The 25,132-nt window shown below is 48.8% G+C and overlaps 1 protein-coding gene across 1 annotated transcript in view; it reads left to right on the plus strand.

The window, feature by feature from the left end:
* sos2 (son of sevenless homolog 2 (Drosophila)) overlaps positions 1-25,132 on the plus strand; it is a 234,022-nt gene that overhangs the window by 50,745 nt on the left and 158,145 nt on the right. Inside the window, exon 4 of the mRNA XM_072489811.1 lies at positions 12,632-12,796. Coding sequence (XP_072345912.1) covers positions 12,632-12,796 — 165 coding nt within the window. The remainder of the gene's footprint in view (positions 1-12,631; positions 12,797-25,132) is intronic.

Below are 25,132 nucleotides of genomic sequence, written 5' to 3' on the forward strand. Positions count from 1 at the left end.
AAAAAAGAGGCTTTTAGCAAACATATGGGGAGCAAATTACTGGAGTACAGAAAGTGCAGAGTGGAGCTTAAGAAAGCAAGTGGGCGAGGAGTGGGAGGGGATACGAGAAAGCTCTGGCTGATAAAACTAGGGAAAATTCCAAGATATTCTATAACTATTTCAATGGGAAGAGGTTAACCAGGGAAGAGTAGGGACCAAGGAGCAATCTGTGGATGGAACCAGAGGACATTGGTGGGGTATTGAACGAATACTTCACATCCGTCTTCACTCAAGAGAATGAGGAGGTAGATATGGAACTCCGAGAGAGACTGTGAGGTTCTTGAGCAAATTAACATTTTTTTTCCAATTGAGGGGCAATTTATAGCGTGGCCAATCCACCTAACTTGCACATTTTTGGATTGTGGGGCGAAACCCACGCAAACACGGGGAGAATGTGCAAACTCCTTGAGCAAATTAACATAGGGAGTGATAAGGTATTGGAGGTGTTGGCAGGCTTAAAAGTGGACAAATCACCAGGTCTGGATGAATGGTGTCCCAGGTTGCTGGGGGAGGTGAAGGAGGAGATTGCAGGGGCTCTGACCAAAATTTTTTATTTCTCACTGGCACCGGAGTGGTGCCAGACGACTGGAGAACAGCTAATGTGATTCCACTCTTTAAGAAGGGTTAAAGAGATAAGCCAGGGAAGTACAGACGACTGAGTCTCACGTCAGTGATGGGGAAACTATTGGAGAAAATTCTGAAGGAGAGAATCTTATCTCCACTTGGAAAGGCAAGGTTTGATCAGGGACAGTCAGCATGGATTTGTCAGATGGCGGTCATGCCTAAAAATTTAATTGAATTTTATGAAGAGGTCACCAGGTGTGTAGATGAGGGTAATGCTGTTGGTGCAGTTTATATGGACTTCAGCAAAGCCTTTGACAAGGGCCTACATGGGAGATTTCTAAAGAAGGCAAATGTAAATGGGATACAGGGTAATTTGATACTGGATGCAAAATTGGCTTAGATGTAGGAAACAGGGTGATAACAGAGGGCTGCTTTAGTGACTGGTAGCCAGTGTCCAGTGGTGCACCGCAGGGATCTATGCTGGGTCTCCTATTATTTGCCATTTATGTAAATTACATAGATGACTATGTGGGGGGTAGGATCAGTAAGTTGGCGGCTGACACAGATTGGCTGGATGGTTAACAGTGAGGGTGTGTCTTGGGTTACAGGAAGATATAGATGGGATGGTCAAATGGACAGATAATTGGCAGATGGAATTTAAGCCTGAAAAGTGTGAGGTGATACTCTTTGAAAAGAGTAATTTGTCAAGGAAGTATTCAATGAATGGCATGACACTAGGATGTTCTGAGGAACAAAGGGACCTTGTCGTGTTTGTCCATTGACCTCGGAATGTGGAAGGGCAGGTTAAGAGGGTTATCAATCAAGGCATAGATTACGAAAAAGCAGGGAGATCATGTTGGAGTTGTAAAAAACTTTGTGATGACTGCAGCTGGGAGTGCAGTGTGCAGTTCTGGTCACCACATTATGGGGAGGGTGTGATTGCACTGGATGGGGTGCAGATGAGATTCACCAAGATGTTGCCTGAGATGGAACGTTTAAGTTATGAAGAGAGGTTGGATAAGCTTGTGTTGTTTTTGTTGAAGCAGTGAAGACTGAGGGGCAATCTCATCCAGGTGTACAATATTATGAGGGGCAAGGACAGGGTGGATAGGGAGCAGCTGTTCTCCTTAGCTGAAGGGTCAGTCACGAGGGACACAACTTAAAAATGAGGGGCAGGAGGTTTAGGGGATGTGAGGAAAAACATTTTTTACCCAGAGTGTGGTGACGGTCTGGAATGCACTACCTGGGAGGTTGGTAGAGGCAGGTTGCCTCACATCCTTTAAAAAGTACCTGGATGAGCACTTAGCACGTTATAACATTCAAGCTATGGGTTAAGTGCTGGCAAATGGGATTTGTAGGTCAGGTGTTTTTTAACGTGTTGGTGCAGACTTGATGGACTGAAGGGCCTCTTTTGCACTGTGTGATTCTGTGAAGTATGTGACATTGCTATGTGTAGTTTAAAAGCAATATCCAATTAGTAAAGCATCCCGTAACAGCCTCCCCGAACAGGCGCCGGAATGTGGTGACTAGGAGCTTTTCACAGTAACTTCATTTGAAGCCTACTTGTGACAATAAGCGATTTTCATTTCATTTCATTTTCATCCAGCTTATAACCAGCCAGAAGTCGTGAAGTTTGGCTTGTGGAGTTGAAGAATTTCAGGGAGCAATTTTCATGACGGAGGGGATATTGACACCAGGGGTGGTGTACTTGTTAGTTTGTCATTTTTTATTCCTTCAGTTTTGTTTGGACGACCCTTCTGAGAATAGTGTGTGGAGAGCTGTTAGGAATTGATGCAGCTTCTTCTTTGTCCTTCACGTGACATTCAGTGTATTCCTGAACTGCATCATAGAAAGGGAATACATTTTGCTATTTGCTGTGAGAACTCTGCTGGTGTTTAATGAGTTGTTATCCAGAGATCTGGACTAATGATGTAGAGATACGAGTTCAAACTTCACCATGTGGAGTTTGCACTTTCTCCCCGTGTCTGTGTGGGTTTCCCCTGGGTGCTCTGGTTTCCTCCCACAGTCCTAAGATATGCAGGTTAGGTGGATTGACCATGCTAAATTGATCCTTGGTGTCCAAAAGGTTAGGTGGGGTTACTGAGTTACTGGGTTACGGGGATAGGATGGGGGCATGGGCTTAAGTAGAGTGCTCTTTTTCCAAGGGCCGGTGCAGACTCAATGGGCCGAATTCTGCGCTGTACATTCTATGAATCCATGATGATTCTATGCTAGCTTGGGGGGATTAAATTCTGTTAACTAAATAAATCTTTTTTTAAATATATTTTATTCCAAATATATTAATATATTCAAAAATACAACACAAATCAACAACATTCTCAACACCCCACCGTTCACAGTGTACATTCCCCCCACCTCGACAAATAATTCCCCCAGCATTGTCATGAACAGCCCCAATCGTGTCTCAAAGCCCTCCGCTGATCCCCTCAACTTGAACTTGATCTTTTCCAGCCGCAGGAAGTCATACAGGTCTGTCAGACAGGCTACCACCCCTGGCGGCGCTGCCAATCGCCAATCAAGCAGTTAGAGAGGTGAAGGCCACTACATTGGTCCCCTTCCCCTCCATCAGCTCAGTCATTTCTGACACTGCAAAGATCACCACCATTGGGTCTGGCCTGACCTCCACCCCCACAATCTTCGATAGGGTCCCGAACACCGCTTCCCAGTATCTCTTCAACTTCTCACAGCCCCAGAACATTGTGCATGTTTTGCTGGCCCTCGCCCACACTTCTCCGCCACCCTCTGGAAGAATCCACTCATCCTCACCTGGGTCATATGCACCTTGTGCACCACCTTGAATTGAATCTGGCATGGTGGCACAGTGGTTAGCACTGCTGCCTCACAGTTCCAGGGTCTCGGGTTCAATTCCGGCCTCAGGTGGCTGTCTGTGTGGAGTTTGCACTTTCTCCCCGTGTCTGCATGGGTTTCCTCCAGGTGCTCCGGTTTCCTCTCACAGTGCAAAGATGTGCAGATTAGGAGGATTGACCATGCTAAATTGGTCTTTAGTGTCCAAAAGGTTAGGTTGAGTTACTGGGTTACAGTGCCCTTTCCAAGGGCCGGTGCAGACTCGATGGGCTGTTTCTGCATCGTAAATTCTGTGAATAATTCTATGAATCAAGCTCATCCTCACGGACGAAGAGGTCAAATTTACCGTACGCAATGCCTCACTCCACACTCCCCATCCTATCTCTTTCCCCCCCCGCCTCCTCCAATTGTTCCCATTCTTGATCATCACCACTTGCTTTCGCCATTGCTCCCCCAGCCGACCATATATATCATCAATCCTGCCCTCCCCCTCCACATCCGGGAGCAACAACCGCTCCAGCAGCTTGGGAACCATTCTCCATTCCTCCCACGCGAAATCCCTCACTTGCATAACCCTGAATTCACTTTGCTTTGCCAACTCAAACCTCTCTCGCACCTCTTCCATGCCTGCAAATTTCTCTTCTAGGTACAAATCCCTCGCCCTCACCAGCCCCACATCCTTCCACTTCCCATACATGCCATCCATTTTCCCTGGCTTAAACCTGTGATTTCCGCACAGCGATGTCAGCACCGACATCCCCTCCTTCCTAAAGGGTCTCCTCAGTTGGTTCCACAACCTGATCATGGACTGTACCACCGGGTTCATCGTATACCTCCCCGGAGCCAGCGGAAACAACGCTGTCACCATGGCCAACAAGCTGGACCCCTTTCAGGACTCCTCCTTCACCATAACCCACTCCCCACTCTAATCCCTCTCCCTCTCCACCGTCTTACCTTTTCCACATTCGCCGCCCACCTTTCTGCCTCTGTAACAGGGCCTTCTTTGCCCTTGGCACCTTCCCTGTCCATACAAACTCCAAGATCACTATCTCCAATTTCCGGAAGAAAGACTTAGCGATAAAGATCGGGAGGATCTAGAATATAAACCGGAACCTCAGCAGCACATTCATCTTAAACCACCTGAAACCCCCCCCCCCGCTACCAATGTTGGGTGCAACGTATCCCACCTCCTAAAATACCCTGTAACCTCCCCCATCAACGTTGTCAGATTCCACTTGTGCATCGTCGCCCATTCCCCCCATCATCTTGGCCCCCAAATACCTAAACCTATCTGTGGCTCCTCTAAATGGCAACGCACCGGACCAGCCGCATTCACCGGGAACACCTGACTCCTCCCGATGTTTAACTTGTATCCCAAAAATGCCCCACACCTCTCCAGTATGTCCATAATTCTTCCCATACTCTCCAACGGGTCCAACAAAAACAGCAACAGGTCGTCTACTCCCCCTCACGATTCCTGCTACTCCATTGACCCCCTAAGGGCCATCACCAAGGACTCTATCACCAGCGCGAACAGCAGCGGTGACTGACAGCGGACATCCCTGCCTCCATCCCCTATGCAATCCAAAGCTCCGCGAACTCATCTCATCTGTCCGTACACTCGCCACTGGGGCCTCGGACAACAAGCCACAAACTTCGAGCCAAACCCAAACTGTCCTACTATCTCAAACAGGTACCTCCACTCCACCCAATCAAAAGCCTTCTCCACATCCATAGAGACCACAACCTCCGGTACCCGCCCCCCCAATGGGGCCATAATCACATTTAGCAGCCTCCTGATGTTACTGGAGAGCTGCCTCCCATTTACAAAACCCGTTAAGTCCTCTGCGACCACCCCTGGTGCACACCCCTCCATCCTCCCCACCACTAACTTGGTCAGCACTTTCACATCCGTGTTTAACAGTGAAGTATGCCTATATGCCCCACACTCCAGCAGGTCCTTCCCCTTCTTCGTGATTAACATAATCGATGCCTATGTCAATGTCTCCGCTTCCCCTTTTCCAGTGCCTCACTGAACATCCCCAGCAAATGCGGTGACCACTCTGTCGCAAACCCCTTGGAGAACTCTACCGGGTAGCCGTCTCGCCCTTGGGTCTTCCCTGACTTCATCCCCCTTATTTGAAAGTTTCTGGTTCATTGATGCTCATTTAGGGTATTAAATCTGTTTACCCAGTCTGTGCTTATATGTGACACCAAATCCACATCAATGTGGTTGATTTTTAATTGCCCTCTGAAATGATCGAGCAAACCTCTAATTTGCGAGAAAGGTGGGTAACCACCACTTTCCTTTTAAAAAAAAATAAAAATATGTTTATTAGAATTTTTCAACAAAACTTTCAACCATTCAAACCCCCCCCCCCCCGCCCCTGGTAACAAAAAGAAAGAAAAGCCGCACAGCAAAACATAAACATATCAATTCAACATAACACAGAACTTTGTACAATGGGTTCCCCCCGCACACATCGACTTTCCCATATGTTTATGCACTTCCCCACCCAAGTGCCCCTAGGAAAAAAAAACCTTCCCCGCCCCCTCTTCTACCCCCCCCCCCCCCCCCCGGGTTGCTGCTGCTGACCGACCTCCGTCTAACGTTCCGCGAGATGGTCTAGGAACAGTTGCCACCGCCTGAAGAATCTCTGCGCAGACCCTCTCAAGGCAAACTTTGTCCCCTCCAGTTTGATGAACCCTGCCATGTCGTTTATCCAGGCTTCCACACTGGGGGGCTTCGCGTCTTTCCACATTAGCAAGATCCTCCGCCGGGCTACCAGGGACCCAAAGGCCAGGATACCGGCCTCTTTCGCCTCCTGCACTCCCGGCTCGTCCGCCACTCCAAATAGTGCTAGCCCCCAACTTGGCTTGACCTGGACTTTCACCACCTTAGACATAGCCCTCGCAACACCCCTCCAGAACCCATCCAGTGCCGGGCACGACCAGAACATATGGGCGTGATTCGCCGGGCTTCCTGAGCACCTCCCACATCTGTCCTCCACCTACTCAGCCTCGCCCCTGTCATATGCGCTCTGTGAATAACCTTAAACTGTATCAGGCTGAGCCTGGCACACTAGGAAGAGGAATTAACCCTACTTAGGGCATCAGCCCACAGACCCTCTTCAATCTCCTCCCCCAACTCCTCCTCCCATTTGCCCTTCAGCTCCTCTCCCAGAGCCTCCTCCTCTTCTTTCATCTCCTGATATATCGCCGACACCTTGCCCTCTCCGACCCATACACCCGAAATCACCCTGTCTTGAATCCCCTGTGCCGGGAGCAACGGGAACTCCCTCACCTGCCGCCTCACAAACGCCCTCACTTGCATGCACCTGAAAGCGTTTCCCGGGGGTAGCCCAAACTTCTCCTCCAGCGCCCCTAAGCTCGCAAACGTCCCATCGATGAACCGGTCCCCCATTCTTCTAATCCCTGCCCGATGCCAGCTCTGAAACCCCCCATCCATCCTTCCTGGGACAAACCGATGGTTATCTCTGATCAGGGACCACACCGAGGCTCCCATCGCACCCTTGTGTCGTCTCCATTGCCCCCAGATCTTTAGCGTTGCAGCCACCACCGGACTCATGGTGTACCTTGTCGGCGAGAGCGGCAGCGGTGCCATCACCAGCGCCCCCAGGCTCGTTCCTTTGCAGGACGCCATCTCCAACCTCTTCCATGCCGCCCCCTCTCCTTCCATCACCCGCTTACGGATCGTCGCCACGTTGGCTGCCCAATAGTAGCCACCCAGATTCGGCAACGCCAGCCCTCCTCTGTCTCTACTATGCTCCAGAAACCCCTCCTTACCCTCGGGGTCTTATTTGTCCACACAAAACCCATGATGCTCCTGCCTACCCTCTTAAAAAAGGCCTTGGTGACCATAATTGGAAGGCACTGGCACACAAAAAGAAACCTCGGGAGGACCATAATTTTAATCGACTGTACTCTGCCCGCTAGCGAGAGTGGCCACATGTCCTGTCATTTGAAGTCCTCCTCCATCTGCTCCACCAGCCGCGTCAAATTAAGTTTATGCAGGGCCCCCCAACTCCTAGCTACTTGGATCCCCAAGTACCTAAAGCTCCTTTCCGCCCTCCTCAACGGTAGGTTGTCTATCCCTCTTCCCTGGTCCCCTGGATGCACCACGAAGAGCTCACTCTTCCCTACATTGAGCTTATAGCCCGAGAAGCCCCCAAACTCCCTTAGGATCTGCATGACCTCCACCATCCCCTCCACTGGATCCGCCACATACAGCAACAGGTCGCCTGCATACAGCGACACTCGATGCTCCTCCCCCCCTCGGACCACCCCCCTCCATTTCCTGGACTCCCTTAATGCCATGGCCAAAGGTTCAATTGCTAATGCAAACAACAGGGGGGGACAGGGGGCACCCCGCCTCGTCCCTCGATACAGCCGAAAATACTCCGACCTCCGCCGATTCGTAACCACACTCTCCACCGGGGCTCTATATAGGAGCTTAACCCAACTGATAAACCCCTCCCCAAACCCAAACTTCCGCAGCACTTCCCAGAGATACTCCCACTCTACTCGGTCAAAGGCCTTCTCCGCGTCCATAGCTGCCACTATATCCGCCTCTCCCTCCACCAATGGCATCATTATCACGTTTAGGTAACCACCACTTTCATAATATTACAACACCATGTTAAAGTCCAACAGGTTTGTTTTGAATCACTAGATTTCGGATCACTTCTCCTTCCTCAGGTGAGTTAGGAAGGAGCAGTGCTCCGAAAGCTAGTGATTCGAAACAAACCTGTTGGACTTTGACCTGGTGTTGGAAGACTTATTGTGCTCACCCCAGTCCAACGCTGGCATCTCCACTTCATAATGTTAGTTAGGGATGGGGAGTAAATGCTGGGATTGCCAGTGATGCCCACATCCATGAATGATTAAAAAGAAATATTTTGACACAGTCAGTGTTTTAAAAAAGAATGGATTTAGGTTTGAGTGGTGGATTTAGAGTTGAGTGGTTTGTATGTGAATGCACAAAGCACTTGAATCAAAATTCAACAATTAATTATGGTTTAGATATAGAAATTATAATGGGGACTTTACTTGGGTTTGGACAAAATGTGATCTTAGTTTTCGTAGTTCTATCATCATCAAGTGAGGTGGGGAGAAAGAGATATGGATAGAGTAGTGGTGTTGCTAAAAGTTTCTGTTAGATTACAAGGATGTTGTGAATGCATTAAGACAGAATCGTAGATGAGCGTTAAGAATTAGGAATGGATTTTGCACAATATTCTAGTGTGCATTAGAGTTGGACAATAAAGGCCAGTGATGCTGGTGATTCCCACATTCCAGGAATGTTTCCTAGTAAATGTATACACCTAGGAGTATTGAATATTAAAGCAAGGCAGTTATGTTAAATTTATTCAAGACATTGATGGCAAAGCCACAATTAAAGTACTGCATACATCTCTGGGTACCCATTATATTGGGATTTGGAGACATGGAAATGGTTCACTAGAATTATGCCAGGAATGAAAGGCTGGAGGCATGAAGGAGTGAAAAGATGGATGCTTCTTTAATAATCAGAGAAGTTTAAGGATGAATCTAATTGAGATTTTTAAACAAATAAATGTTTTATTAAAGTTTTTCCAATGAGCGTTCTTACATAACAAAAATAGAAATACAGATAGTAATGAAAAATAACAGTAAACATAGCCCAAAGCTTACAATGAAACTACTGACACAACAGAATTTATTTCTATTTTTAAACAGAACAAGGTAGGTTTTGGCTCCATGCCCAACTCGCATTATATCAACAGTACCTTCCCCCACCTAAACCCCCCCCCCCCCCCCCCCCCCCCCCCCCCCCAGGATGCTGCTGCTTCTGACACTTACTGCTCCCCTAGAAAGTCAAGGAAAGGTTGCCATCGTCGGGAGAACCCCATCAAGGACCCTCTCAAGGCGAACTTTATTCGCTCCAGGCTGAGGAACCCCGCCATGTCGCTAACCCAGGTCTCCACACTCGGGGGTTTCGAGTCCCGCCACATTAACAGAGTCCGTCTCCAGGCTACCAGGGAGGCAAAGGCCAGTACCTCGGCCTCTTTTGCTTCCTGCACTCCCGGATCCTTCGCCACCCCCAAATATCGCTACCGCTGGGCTCGCCTTTACCCGAGCGTCCAAAACCCTAGACATCACCCTTGCAAACCCCTGCCAGAATCCTTTAAGCGCTGGGCATGCCCAAAACATATGGGCATGATTCGCCGGACCCCCCCGCACACCTCGGGTACCTGACCTCCACCCCAAAAAACGTACTCATTCTTGCCGCCGTTATATGCGCCCGATGCACCACCTTAAACTGGATTAATCCGAGCCTGGCACATGATGAGGAGGAGTTCACCCTGCCCAGGGCATCAGCCCACAGGCCCTCATCCAGCTCCTCCTCCCACTTATCCTTCAACTCCCCCACTGAGGCTTGCTCTACCACCTGCAGCTCCTGATATATGTCCGACACCTCCCCTACCCAGACGCCAGACACCACCCTATCCTGGATCCTACGTGGGGGCAGCCGCGGGAATGTCCCCACCTGTTTTCTAAGGAGGTCCCGACCCTGAAGGTACCTGAACGCATTCCCCGGGGGCAGGCTGAACCTCTCCTCCAGCGCCTGCATGCTGGGGAAACCCCGTCTATAAAACAGGTCCCCCATCCTCCTAATACCTGCCCTGTACTAGCCTTGGTACCCCCCCATCCAACCTACCCGGAGCAAATCTGTGGTTATTCCGTATCGGGGTCCACACCGAGGCTCCCTCCACGTGACTCGCGGGGTTTTATTCGCCCCACACAAATCCCGTAACAATCCTATTCACCCGCTTAAAGAAGGACTTGGGGATGAAAATGGGAGGCACTGAAATACAAAGAAGAACCTGGGGAGAACCGTCATCTTCACAGTCTGCACCCGTCCCGCCAGGGAAAGCGGGAGCATATCCCACCTTTTAAACTCTCCCTCCATCTGCTCCACTAGCCGGGTTAAGTTGAGCCTGTGCAGGGCATCCCAGTTCCTGGCCACTTGTATCCCCAAGTACTGAAAGCTCCGCTCCACTATCCTGAGCGGGAGCTCCCTCAGTCTCTCCTCCTGGCCTCTATCGTGGACCACGAACAGCTCACTCTTCCCCATGTTCAACTTATACCTCGAGAACCTCCCGAAGTCCCCCAGGATCCGCATGACCTCCCCCATCCCCCTCCAACGGGTCCGAAATATACAACAGCAGGTCATCCGCATAGAGGGAGACCTGGTGCTCCTCCCCTCCGTGCACCAGCCCCCTCCAATCCCCTGAAGTCCTGAGCGCAATGGCCAACGGCTCAATTGCCAGGGCAAACAGCAACGGGGACAGGGGACACCCCTGTCTCGCACCCGGTGCAGCCTGAAATATTCTGACCTTAGTTGGTTTGCTGGACACACTCGCTTCAGGGGCCTGATACAGCAGCTTGACCCACCCTATAAATCCCTCCCCAAATCCAAACCTGCCTAGCGCCTCCCACAGATACTCCCACTCCACCCTGTCAAAGGCCTTCTCCGCGTCCCCTCTCCGAGGGCATCATGATAATATTCAGGAGCCTCCTCACGTTCGTGTTCAGCTGCCTGCCCTTAACTAAACACGTCTGGTCCTCCCCATTCACTCTCAGGACACAGTCCTCTATTCTGGTGGCCAGAATTTTTGCCAACAGCTTGGCATCCATGTTCAGGAGCGATATCGGCCTGTAGGACCCACACTGAAGCGGATCGTTCTCCTTCTTCAGGATAAGCGTGATCAATGCCTGTGACATTGTCGGAAGGAGGGTCCCTTTCTCCTTTGCCTCATTGAAGGTTCTCAGGAGCGGGCTCAGCAGCTCCGAGAACGTCTTATAAAATTCTACGGGGAAGCCGTCCGGGCCCGGGGCCTTGCCCGTCTGCATGCCTGCCAGCCCCCTGACTACCTCCTCCAGCTCAATCGGGGCCCCCAGTCCCTCCACCTGCTCTGCTTCCACCCTTGGGAACCTCAACCGGTCCATGAACCGCCTCATCCCTTCCCCCTCCCCGGGGGGGGGGGGGTTCCGACTCATATAACCTCCCGTAGAACTCCCTGAAGACTTCATTAACCCTCTCTGGGCTCAGCACGATGTTGCCTTCCCTATCCCGCACTCCCTCAATCTCTCTGGCCGCCTCCTTCCTGCGCAGCTGGTGCGCCAGCATCCTACTCGCCTTCTCCCCATACTCATACACTGCCCCCTTCGCTTTCCTCAGCTACGCCTCCGCCTTCCTCGTGGACAGCAAATCAAACTCCGCCTGTAATTTCCGGCGCTCGCTCAACACAACACCCCCCCCCCCGGGCCTCCGCGTACCTCCTATCTACCCTAAGTATCTCTCCCACCAGTCTCTCCCTCTCCGCCCTCCTCCTTCTCTCTATGGGACCTAATGGAGATTAACTCTCCCCTAATGACCGCCTTCAGAGCCTCCCAAACCACTGCCAGCGTCACCTCTCCTGTGTCATTCGGTCCCACATAGTTCTCAATACTCCTCCTTATCCGCCCACACACCTCTTCGTCCGCCAGCTGCCCTACATCCAGTCGCCAGAGAGGGCGCTGACCCCGTTCTGCCTAATTGAGATTTTTAATACTGTGAAAAGGTTTAGGGGTAAATCAGGATCAACTAATGAATCCTAACTATATTTGTTTAAGCTCTGCTGTGTTAGTGCAACAATCAAGACACCTCTAAAAACTGATAAGTTGGTAATTAGAGAGCATAAATTTAAGATCACCATCAAAATAGTGAAGGGAGAAGTCGGAAAGTTTGGAAAGAAAGTTTTCCATATTAACCCTCCCAGAATGAAAGCAGTATTTTTAGTCTTTAAAATGGGAATTTGATAAACATTTGAAAAGAAAAAAATAGATGGATTTAGGGAAAATAGCATGAATGGATTACTATTTCAGTAAGTTGATGCAAGTAATTGCATAAATAATTATGGGTTGTCGATTAGCTTCACAGTTCCTTTTTGTTTGTCTCTTGTTTATTTTCTTAAATTTTAGCGATCCAAATACAAGCTACGTTTTAATCAATTTCTCAGCTACAATTTCCCCACCCCTGCCCAACCTCTCCCTGATCTTTGACAGTTAAAAATAAAAACAGTTCTGATTATCTCCATTTGATTTCCATTATAATTGATTGCTCTGTTTAAATGTTCTGTAACATTTTTTTTTCCAGGATGTGCTAGGTTACAAAGCAGATTATCAGGTTTCCCTTTATATCGTGGCTGTGCTGGAGTACATTTCAGCTGACATTCTAAAGCTGGCTGGAAACTATGTGGGCAATATTCGACACTATGAAATTTCGCAACAGGACATTAAAGTGTCCATGTGTGCAGATAAGGTGAGCACAGATTTGCTATCCCAATGCTGTAGATGAAAATAACCCAAGTAGAGCTCTGTAGAACATAAAAAACTCTCATCACTGCAAATAAATAATTGCCACGGAGGGTAGTTTTGTCCATTATCCTCATTTTAATTCAATGTTTTACTATTGCGCTATCTTTGAATCATAGAAACTTGTGCCATTTCTTTTCTCATGTTTAAAGTGCTCAAACTTCATTGCATTTTCAATACATTTAATAAAAGATTGTTCAAAGATTAAATACTTTGATAAAGAAGAAAGTATTTTTCTTATCAAGATTGGCACTTATAATGCACAAGCACTTAGACATTGCTGTCTTAGAAGTTTTGTTTTCTTCGTTATTATTTTGGTTTTGTTCAGTAATTTCTGTTTGTGGAATCTTGCTGTGTTGCTAAGCACAACCTGGACACACTTTGGCAGGTATAAACCTGTGATTTGGATGTAGTTTCCAGTTTGAGTTTCTGGTTGCAGCCATAAGACTAGATTTGTATGGTGATTGGCTTTTCTAATAACCAATTTTATGGATACTTTGCAATTTTTGTTGGAGTATTTTAAAATGTTTTATAATTTCTGACTATATGAAAAATTAAGAATTAAACCCATTGGATAGTGTTAACATGGATAATGCATTTAGTTTAACTGAAAGCAACATCAAGCTAGGAGCCATAAATATACAAGTAGTATAGAAAGCATACTTAAAAATAATAATCATCTTTAATCATTCAAACATGGAGCATTTCTTTTAATTGATATAATTCATGGAAAAACTTTTCCAAAAGCTAATTTGCAGCTTTAAATACATGATGAGCCTTTAGATATAGATCAATTCTATAAAAATCCTGTACAGTGTTGCCTCAATGGTTCATGGAGGTGACATACTAACGCAGACACTTGGCAGCTGTAGCATACAGTACTATAGAAATTGAAGGTTTTCCATAAATTAAATTAGAAAGAAAGTAAAAGGATTGGATTGGATTTGTTTATTGTCATGTGTACCGAGGTACAGTGAAAAGTATTTTTCTGCGAGCAGCTCAACAGATCATTAAGTACATGAGAAGAAAAGGGAATAAAAGAAAATACATAATAGGGCAACACAACATATACAATGTAACTACATAAGCACTGGCATCGGATGAAGCATACAGGGTGTAGTGTTAATGAAGTCAGTCCATAAGAGGGTCATTTAGGAGTTTGGTGACAGTGGGGAAGAAGCTGTTTTTGAGTCTGTTCGTGCGTGTTCTCAGACTTCTGTATCTCCTGCCCGATGGAAGAGGTTGGATGAGTGAGTAAGCCGGGTGGGAGGGATCTTTGATTATACTGCCCGCTTTCCCCAGGCAGCGGGTGGTGTAGATGGAGTCAATGGATGGGAGGCAGGTTCGTGTGATGGACTGGGCGGTGTTCACGACTCTCTGAAGTTTCTTGCGGAACAGATTTCTTTCAAGAAGGAAAGTACCGTGCTTGGAAAATTCAATAGAACTCTATTTAGGTTAAACTTCAGCGGTCTATAATAACCACTTATCCAGTGACATAGGTTCTTGGGTTCTAAGTAAAGTTATAAGGATATGTGTAGGTAAAGAAGGATCTGCAATGAATTCTTGTGAATCAGAAGCAAAAGAAGATATAAGATCAAAGCTGGAGCCGTAGCTGATGCCGTTAACACTTCAGAGCAGTGGTAATCTGCGGCCCGGGGCACTTGGGGATCATCTGGGTTCTGAGTGTGGCCTATGGGGCATTTTGTTGACCGTTGCCCATGTGCAGGGTTGCCACATTACGCTGATTTCCATCAACATAGTTTTTTAAAATTCTGGTATGACTGAAATGATACGCACTTAAAGCATTGGCAAGTGCAGTGATGTACATGCTGATATTGACTGTGGGAGAGACTTCTGGTGGCAACATATAGGTGGAGGTTGCATGTTGGGTGGCTCCCACTAATTAGAGCTTTAATTTTTTGGCCCATTTCACCCAGTTGTGAGGGGAAGTTTTATATGAACGGTCTCCAGTAAAGTTGTGGTAATTAGAGGATGTAGAAAACCCAATGGAAGAAGACGGCCCGAAAAGGATCGAGTGCTAGTCCACCTGAAAGCTCGAGTTTGGTGCGGAGTTCTGTGGGAGGAAAGGTGGTGGGGGCAAGCTCGCCAATGGGGTTCCACCCACTCCAGTAGACACTCTGGCCGAGGTGATGCCAATGGAGTTTGAGCAGCAATTTGCTAAGCATTTTGAGCGGCATGGGAAGGAGATGATGGGAACGCTCAAACAGTTGAACGATACGTTGGCCCCGATAAAGGAGACTCTTGGAAATACATCAACAGCGGTGCGGGAGCATGGAGAGGTGTGCAAGGGGATGAAGGAAGCATTGTCGGGGCACAGCGAGCAGCTCGCCTCGATAGGAGAGGAGCTGCGGAAGGTGGAGGAAAGTAATAGAGGGTTGAGAGCCAAAGACGACCTGAAGAACAGGTCACGGCGGCAGAACCCTTAGCCCTAAGAGCGATATCTAATTCTGTCTTGAAATTACACAACGTTTTGGACACAACTACTTTCTGTGGTAGCGAATTCCACTGATTCACCACTCTCTGGATGAAGAAATTTCTCCTCACCTCAGTCCTATAAAGTTTACCCCTTATCCTCAAACTATGACCCTGTGTTCTGGACTCTCCCACCTTTGAGAACATTCTTTCTCAATCTACCTTGTCTAATCCTGTTAGAATTTTATAAGTTTCTATGAGGTCCCCTCTCACTCTTCTAAACGCCAATGAATATAATCCTAACAGACTTAGTCTCTCCTCATATGAAAGTCCTGCCATCCCAGGAATCAGCCTGGTAAACATTTGCTGCACTGCTTCCATATCAAGAACATCCTTCCTCATATAAGGACACGAAAACTGCACACAATACTCCAGGTGTGGTCTTACCAATGCCCTGCACAATTGCAGTAAAACATCTCTGTTCCTATACTCAAATCCTCTTGCTATGAAGGCCAATATACCATTTGCCTTCTTTACTGCATGCTGTATCTGCGTTTACTTTCAGCAACTGATCCATGAAGACACCAAGGTCTCGCTGAGTATCCACCTCTCTCAAATCACCATCTTCCTCTTTGAGCTGGATAGGGCTCATCGGTCGCTCTGGCCGAAGCCAAAGGCGAATGATCCACCGAGAGCTGTGATAGTCTGTCTTCACAGCTATCTGACGGAGAAGGTCTTGAGATCGGCCAAGCAGAATTGGGAGGTGAGGTGGGAAGGCAGTAGTATTCGTACATAGGGGTGGCACAGTGGTTAGCACTGCTGCCTCACATCTCCAGGGACATTGTTCAATTCCGGCCTCGGGTGACTGTCTGTGTGGAGTTTGCACTTTCTCCATGTGTCTGCGTGGGTTTCATCCAGGTGCTCCAGTTTCCTCCCACAGCCCAAAGATGTGCAGGTTAGTTGGATTGGCCATGCTAAATTGCCCCTTAGTGTCCAAAAAGTTAGGTTGGGTTACTGGGTTTACGGGGATAGGGTGGAGGGGTGGGCTTGAGGGCCGGTGCAGACTCTATGGGCCGATTGACTTTCTTGTGCACTGTAAATTCTATGATTCTACACGCCAGGACATCATGGTGGAGCTGCCAAGACAGTGGGTGGCCTTTAACAGGGTGAAGGCTGCGTTTTATAAAAGTAATAGCTGGCTGAACGTGGTTTGGGGTGCTCTACCCGGCAAAGTTGAGAGTTACGCTTAACTCCAAGGACTATTACTTTGAGCCGGTGGAGGAAGCGGAGGCGTTCGTGAGGGCTGAAGGATTGGGACTGAACTGAGTTTGGACTTTGTTTTCTTATGTTGTGGTTGGGAGAGGGTGGTTTAGGGATGGTGGGATAATGTTTTGGGGGTTTTCCCCCTTTGTTTATGGTTTAGAAGGGTTGGGTGTAGGCAGTGTTTTCTGTTGGTTTTTGTACTAAGTATATGGGGGGGAGGCGACGCTGGCTGGGGCCACCTTGCTAGCAAACTTAAGTTGGCTGGTGAATGGGAGCGAGATGGTGGGGACAGGTTTCCATTGTCTGGGAGGTGGGAATGGTGAGGGGATGGGGAGTATTCAGAGAGGAATGGTTTTGAGAGGAAGTAGTTGGGGGTTTCTTCTTAAGTGGGGGGGGGGGGGGAAACTATAGCTGGCTGAACGTGACTAGGGGTGGGGCTTGGTCCCACTCATGGTGCGAACTGGGTGCCATGGTCATGCCTGATAGGAGGGGGAGGGGGTTGAGAGACCCCCAATCCTTGGATACGTGGTACGCCAGTTGAGGTGGGCAAAGGTGTGTTGTACAGGACAAAGGCCAGTTACTTGCTGCCAGGACAGCTCCGCAGGCAGGCGGCCTCACGAGAGATTGTTCAGGTCCAGGATGGGGCGAGGGAGCTGGTGGTGGCGCCAGAGCTGGTGAACAGGGCATTTGAGGAGTTTTATAAGCAGTTGCATAGGTCGGAGCCTCTGGGGGATGAGTCCGATGTGAGAGAGTTCTTGGAAGGGCAGGAGTATCCAAGTAGGAGAGGGCAGGTTGTAGGAGCCAGTTGGGATTGAGGATGTTCGTACGCGATTGGAAAGATGCAAACTGGTAAAGCACTGGGACCCGATGGGCTCTTGGTGGCATTCTATAAGATGTTTTTGGATAGGTTGGCGCCGCTGTTAGTGGAGCTGTTTGAGGATGTGGTGGCTAAGGGGGCGTGTCGAAGATGATGAGACAGGCATCTATTTTGCTGTTGTCAAAAAAGGATAAGGCGCCAGTGGAGTGTGGATCGTATCGGCCAATAACCATGTTAATGTGGATGCCAAAACTCTTCCCAAATTGTTGGCACTTAGGTTGGAGGAATGCCGTCTGTCGGTGATTAGGGAGGATGAGACGAGGTTTGTAAAAGTTAGGCAGTTGTCCTCGAATGTGCGGCGCTTGTTAAACGTGGTGCTCTCCCGATCAGAAGGGGGGAGCTGGATGTGGTGGCAGTGCTGGATGCGGATAAGGTGTTTAATCAAGTTATTTGTTTGCGGTGTTGGAGCGGTTTGGAATTGAGCCTAAGTTTGTGGCATGTGTCAAATTGTTATATAAGGAACTAAAGGCGAGACTTCCTACAAATGAGGTGAACTCGCGATATTTTCAGCTGCGTAGGGGAACAAGACAGGGATGTCCCATGACCCCCTTTTATTCATGCTGGTGATAGAGCCCTTGGCCATTGCGCTGAGGTACTCGGATAAGTAGAGGGGAATAGTGGGGGGGGGGGACAGCATAGGTTGTCCCTGTATGCTGGCGACCTTTTGTTGTATATTTCTAACCTGGGTCTCATGGTGGGGGATACAATGCTGCTCCTTAGGCGATTTGGGGCTTTTTCACAATACAAATTGAATTTGGAGAAGAGAGAGTGCTTTTTGGTTTCCTCCCCAGGGGCGAGAGCTGGCTTGGGGGGATTGACGTTTCTTGTGGCTACTACTCACTTCAGGTACCTTGGGGTGCAGGTAGCTTGGGACTGGGTCCGGCTCCCTAAATTGAATTTTATGAGCCTGGTGGTAGGGTCAAAGCAGATTTGTTGAGGTGGGACAGCCTCCCCCTATCATTGACAGGCCTGGTGCAGATGGTAAAGATGAATATCTTGTGTTTTTTTATGGGGGTGGAGCGGTTGATTTTGTCGTTGTATGGGAGAGTACGGTGCCGAGGATTCGGAAGACGGTGCTTCAGAGAGAGCGACAGTCTGGAGGTTTGGCTCTGGATCTGATGTATTCCTATTGGGTGGTGAATGTCGAGAAGTGCGGGACTGGGGTAGGGAACCGGAGGCGATGTGGGTGAGGACGGAGGCAGGCTCTTGTAGGGGGTCGGAGTTGCGGGTGCTGGTAACGGCGCCGCTCCCGTTTGTCCCAGGGAAATATTTGGGTAGCCACGTTGAAGATATGGAGGCAATGTCAGCAGTATTTTAAGTTAGGGGTGGGGTCATGGCTATTACCAGTTCGAAAAAATCATGTTTTTGAGCTGGCAAGACTGGATGCTTGGTTTCGGTGATGGAAATTAAGGACTTATTTTTGGAAGGGCAGTTTGCGAGTTTGGAGGAGTTGACGGAGAAATTTGGGATTCCGCGGGGAAAGCCTTTATACAGGTGCGGGACTTTGCAAGGAAAGTTTTCCTGATGTTTCCAGGGACACCTCCCTCCTCATTGTTGGAGGGAGTGTTGTCAGTCATGGGGTAGGAAGGGTAGGGGGGTCATCTCTGATTTATGGGAAGATTTTGGAGGAGGATATGGCGTTGCTGGAGGGGGTTAAGGCCAAGTGGGAGGAGGAGCTGGCGGAGGCATTGGAGGAGGGGTTGTAGTGTAAGGTGTTGTGGAGGGTGTTGGTTGGTAGAGGGGGGGGGGGGGGGAGTTCTGTTCTTGTTGTTTGGCATTGTTTTGAAATGTTAAAAACAAAATAAAAATATTTTTAAAAACATTGACTGTGAGAGACGTCCAAAGTGTAAAGATTTCTTTGGTTTTACCATTTGAAGTTGATAGTTCTATTAATATATAAATGATTAAGCATTTTCTATAACTCATTATGAAATATTTGGCATATATTAAATGTATTTAATCTTATTCATGGGTCATGGTTAGTGAACAAACCTGATTTCAATCTTGCAGCCCACTGTGATGGAGGGCCACTCATGCGGCCCACTCACTAGCCCAGGTTGCCCATCACTTGTTTCTTTAGAGAAAGACTGACCAGATCACTGCCAAAGTTAATTTAATATGATGATGCAACTGTTTCTGGATCCATAAACATTTCATTATAATAGACTTGAACAGAGAACTTTGTAGCTGTGAATCTGACTTATGAATAATAGAAAGTCAGCAATTTTCCTGTTCTTGATTACAATTGATCAGTCCTTGCTGGAAGGTGCATGTGTTGATATTATCTTGGGACAAGACTGGGGTTGTCAATATGATGACCATTCGATAGTTGAAAAACCATTCTTAGCCCAGATTTTTTGTAAAGAGTAGCTTCCCACCAAGGCACCTGATTGGCAGCTGCAAAATGTCTTCCAATATTAAAAAAGTTATTTTTGCAGGGGTGGGGAAGGAGAGGTCGAAGGAGTAAGGAAAAAAAAATGGGAAGGAAAATTGAAGGATTAAATAGAACTGGAAATTAAATACGATAAAATGCTAAACCATCAGGATTCGGGTTACATTTTAGAAACTAACTGCAATCTGAAGATCAGCCATTAGCATGTACAGACATTTTAAAAACATTTTAGCCTTGCACCCCTGACCATCCTTCCATCTTTCACCCTTTGTAAGCTTGAGCTCAAACAAAACTCCACTAACCATATCCTCTGCTGCACCTTCTCCACTAACCATATCCTCTGCTGCACCTTGTCCTGCTCACCCTTCAATCCTGCGCTCACTGATTTATAATTTCCGGGTCCCCCAACTTACAGACTTTTCCATTACTATCTCGGTAACGTTTTCCAGTCCTGTAAGAATTCACCATTCCTTCAATATCGTCCCTTGTGCATCCCTAATCTTTTCGCCCCACCAATGGCAGGTGTGCTTTCACAAGCCTAATCTCCACGCTCTAGAGTTACCTCTGAAATTCTTCTGCATTTCACTATTTTGAGATCCTCCTTAAAAGGTCATCACTAACAAAACTTCTAATCATTTTTTTTTAATAAACATTTTATTGAGGTATTTTTGGTATTGTAACAACAACAAAATAAACAATGTACATGAAACTATAAACATAGTGCAAAAGCCTTCCTTTCAGGTCCCACTTTTATTAACCCCCTACTCTAAGCTAAACTAAAACCCCCCCTTCTGCTGACGATTAATTTTCCGCGAAAAAGTCGACGAACGGTTGCCACCTCCGGGCGAACCCTAACAGTGACCCTCTCAAGGCGAACTTGATTTTCTCCAAACCGAGAAAGCTAGCCATGTCTGATAACCAGGTCTCTGACTTCGGGGCTTTGAGTCCCTCCAAGCTAATAGTATCCGTCTCCGGGCTACCAGGGAAGCAAAGGCTAGAACGTCCGCCTCTTTCTCCTCCTGGATTCCCAGGTCTTCCGACACCCAGAAAATCGCCACCTCTGGACTCAGTGCCACCCTTGTTTTTAACACCGTGGACATGACATCTGCAAAATCCTCTAAGCTTTGGACATGTCCAGAACATGTGGACATGAACAGAGGCTGTTTAGCACAGGGCTAAAGAGCTGGCTTTGAAAACAATCCAAGGTAGGCCAGCAGCACGGTTCAATTCCTGTACCAGCCTCCCCGAACAGGCGCCGGAATGTGGCGACTAGGGGCTTTTCACAGTAACTTCATTTGAAGCCCACTTGTGACAATAAGCAATTTTCATTTCATTTCATTTCACATGGTTCGCTGGTCCTCCCGCACATTTTGCATACCTGTCTTCCACCCCAAAGAATCTGCTCATCCGGGCCACTGTCATGTGAGCCCGATGAACGACCTTGAATTGTATCAGGCTGAGCCTGGCACATGTTGCGGACGCGTTGACTCTACTCTACGCGTCCGCCCATAGACCATCCTCTATCTCTCCTCCCAGCTCCTCCTCCCACTTGCGCTTCAGCTCCTCGGTCTGCGTTTCCTCTGACCCCATAAGTTCCTTGTAAATGTCCGAGACGCTCCCTTCTCCTACCCACCCTCTGGAAACTACCCTGTCCTGAAAACCCTTAGTGGTAGGAGCGGGAAGGTTGACACCTGTTTACGTAGGAAGTCGCGCGCCTGCCGATACCTGAATTTGTTTCCTCTCGCCAACCCAAACTTCTCCTCCAGCGCCCTCATACTCGGAAAGTTCCCCTCTATAAACATGTCCCCCATCCTCTCAATCCCTGCTCTCCGCCATATCCGGAATCCCCCATCCATACTTCCTGGGACAAATCGGTGATTATTACAGATTGGGGATCAGACTGATGCTCCCACATGTCTCCTCCATTGCCTCCAGACTCTCAGGGCCGCCACCACCACGGGGCTGGTGGAGTACCATGCCGTTGGGAACGGCAGAGGCGCAGTTACCAACGCCCCCAGACTGGTGCCCTTGCATGAAGCCGCCTCCATACACTCCTATGCCGACCCCTCCCCCGCCACCCACTTCCTGAATGTGGCTATATTCGCCGCCCAGTAATAGTTACTCAAATTTGGCAGCGCCAACCCGCGCTCTCCCCGACTCCGCTCAAGCATTACCTTCCTTACTTACGGGGTCTTGCCCGATCAAACGAAGCCAGTGATCACTTTGTTGACCTGTTTAAAAAAGGACCGCGGAATAAAGATGGGGAGACACTGAAATACAAACAGGAATCTCGGGAGGACCGTCATCTTCACTGTCTGCACCCTCCCAGCCAGTGACAACGGAAGCGCGTCCCATCTCCGAAAATCGTCCTTCATTTGGTCTACTCATCGGGCCAGATTTAATTTATGCAACCGGTCCCATTCCCGCGCCACTTGGATGCCTAGGTACCTAAAGCTTCCCCCTACTAATCTAAACAGCAGCATACCCAATCACCTTTCCTGTCCCCTCGCCTGGACCGCAAACATCTCACTTTTCCCCATATTTATCTTATACCCCGAAAACCGGCCAAATTCCCCTAGAACCCTCATGATTTCTTCCATCCCCTCTATTGGGTCCGATACATAGAAGCAGGTCGTCTGCATAGAGCGAGACTCTGTGCTCCACACCCCATCCGGCCCAGCCCCTTGAGGCTCTCAGAGCAATTGCCAACGGCTCTATAGCTAGCGCGAACAACAGTGGGGAGAGGGGGCACCCCTGTCTCGTCCCCCGGTGCAGTCTAAAATAGCCCAATGTTGGCCCTATTCGTCCTTACGCTTGCCACAGGAGCCTGATACAGCAACCTGACCCAGTCAATAAAGCCCCACCCAAATCCAAACCGTCCCAGTACCTCCCACAGTTAATCCCATTCTACCCGATCAAAAGCCTTTTCTGCATCCATTGCGATCACTACCTCCAACTCCCTACCTTCCGGGGGCACCACGATCACGTTAAACAATGTTCTTACATTGGCCACCAACTACCTACCCTTAACAAACCCTGTCTGGTCCTCCCCAATAACGTCCGGATCACAATCCTCAATCCTGGTGGACAAAATTTTGGCCAGCATTTGGCATCCACATTCAACATGGATATCGGCCTGTAGGACCCACAAAGCTCCGGGTTCTTGTCCCGCTTCAGAATCAGCGAAAACGTGGCCTATGACATCGTCGGGGGCAGCACCCCTCTTTCCCTTGCCTCATTGAACACCCTCATCAACACCAGCCCCAATATCCCAGAGAACGTTTTATAAAACTCCACTGGGTACACGTCCGGCCCCGGGGCTTTACCCGACTGCATGGCCTTCAGACCCTCCACTATCTCTTCCAACCCGATCGGGGCCCCCAGCCCTTTTACCAGCTCCCCGTCCACCTTTTGGAAATTCAGCCCCTCCAAGTCGTGCCTCATCCCCTCCAGCCCCGTAGGGTGTTCCGACCTGAACAGCCTAATGTAGAAATCCCTAAACGCCTTATTCACCCCTGCTGAATCTCCAACCAGGTTCCCATCTCTGTCATTTACTTTCCCTATCTCCCTTGCTGCCTCCCTATTTCTAAGCTGCTGTGCAAGCATTCTGCTGACCTTCTCTCCATGCTCATAGATCGCCCCCCCCTCGCATTTCTCAGCTGCTCCACCGCCCTCCCTGTGGTTAACAAGCCGAACTCCGCCTGTAGCCTCCGCCGTTCCCTTAAAAACCCTGCCTCTGGTGTCTCCGCATACCTCCTATCGATCTGTAGTATCTCCTTTACCAGTCGGTCCGTCTCTGCCCTGTCCACCTTTTCCCTATGGGCCTGTATCGAGAACAGCTCCCCTCTGACCACCGCCTTCAGTGCTTCCCAGACCACCGCTGCTGAAATTTTCCCCGTGTCGTTGATCTGCAGGTAGTTCTGAATACATTTCCTCAGCTGCTCGCACACCCCTTCGTCAACCAAAAGTCCCACATCTAACCTCCAGTGCGGGCGCTGGTTACTGTCTTTACTAACCTGCAGGTCACTTCTCGTCATTCTTTAAAAAAATTTTTTTTTAAAAATTCTCCATTTTCACATTTTCTCCCACATTTACATCCATCAACAATAAACAATAATCAGCAAGATATGTCAGTCCCCATAATAACAACAACGATCCCATCTACCCACCAACCCCCAAACCTCAACCCGCATGTTTACATAAACAAATGACAAAAATAAATCAGGGATTACCCGTAGTCACCTTTAATCTTACACAGCTCCCACCCCCCCCACCCCCCACCCCAGGTCTCCAGCTCCTCCCGTCCACTGCCTCTTGTAAAACTCCTCCCCCTACCCTCGGTTCCTTCCCCCCCCAACTTTCCACCCCGGCTAGACCACTCGGACCCTGTTCTGCCAGGCTCCAATGGCAGCAGCCCCTCCCCCCACCTCACTCCCGTTCACTAGCCGGCCGGCCAGCGTGGAGGCCCCCACCCGGGTCCCTTTCCCACTTGCCCGGCCCCAGGAAAGCCCAAAGATCCCCTTTTAGCACACAAACCGGTCCTATCCACCTACACCCCAAAGAACTCTCATTTTGAGTGAAAGTCCCGTCCCTTCCCTTGTCCAAATATATACCACCTTGGCTCCTTTAATCTCTACACCCGCGCGCAGTGATACAAAAAAGAAGAAAATACAGTCATGAGGTTACATCGGCACATGGCCATTCCTCAATTTGTCAGTTCTGCCACAGTCCTTCCGCTTTCGCAAACTCCTCCGCTGCTTCCGCCGTTCCAAAATAAAAGTCCCTGAGCTTGTAAGTCACCCTCAGCTTCGCTGGATATACAATGCCGCACCTTGCTAATGTACAGTGCCCTCTTCACCTGGTTGAAGGCAGCCCGCCTCCTTGCCAACTCCACCGTAAAGTCCTGGTATACACGTATACCAGCTCCAGCCCACTGCACCACCCGCTTCTGCTTGGCCCAGCTCAGGACCTTCTCCTTCACCCTGTACCTACGGAAGCACAGAGTCACTGCCCTTGGCGGCTCACTCGCCTTTGGTACAGGCCTCCACGACCGATGAGCCCGATCCAGTTCATATCGGGAGGGGTCCTCCCCCTCCCCCAGTAGTTTTGCCAGCATCGCGGCAAAATACTCAGTCGGCTTCGGTCCTTCAACTCCTTCGGGCAGCCCCACAATCCTCAAGTTCTGTCGCCTGAATCAATTTTCCAGATCTTCCATTTTTCCTCGCAGATCCTTGTTAGTATCCATCACCTTCCGCATCTCCTTCCCCATCGAGGCAAATTGATCACCATGCTGCAATAACGTCTCCTTCACTTCCTTC

This window comes from Scyliorhinus torazame, chromosome 2 (genome assembly GCF_047496885.1).
Source record: "Scyliorhinus torazame isolate Kashiwa2021f chromosome 2, sScyTor2.1, whole genome shotgun sequence".
Classification (NCBI taxonomy): domain Eukaryota; kingdom Metazoa; phylum Chordata; class Chondrichthyes; order Carcharhiniformes; family Scyliorhinidae; genus Scyliorhinus; species Scyliorhinus torazame.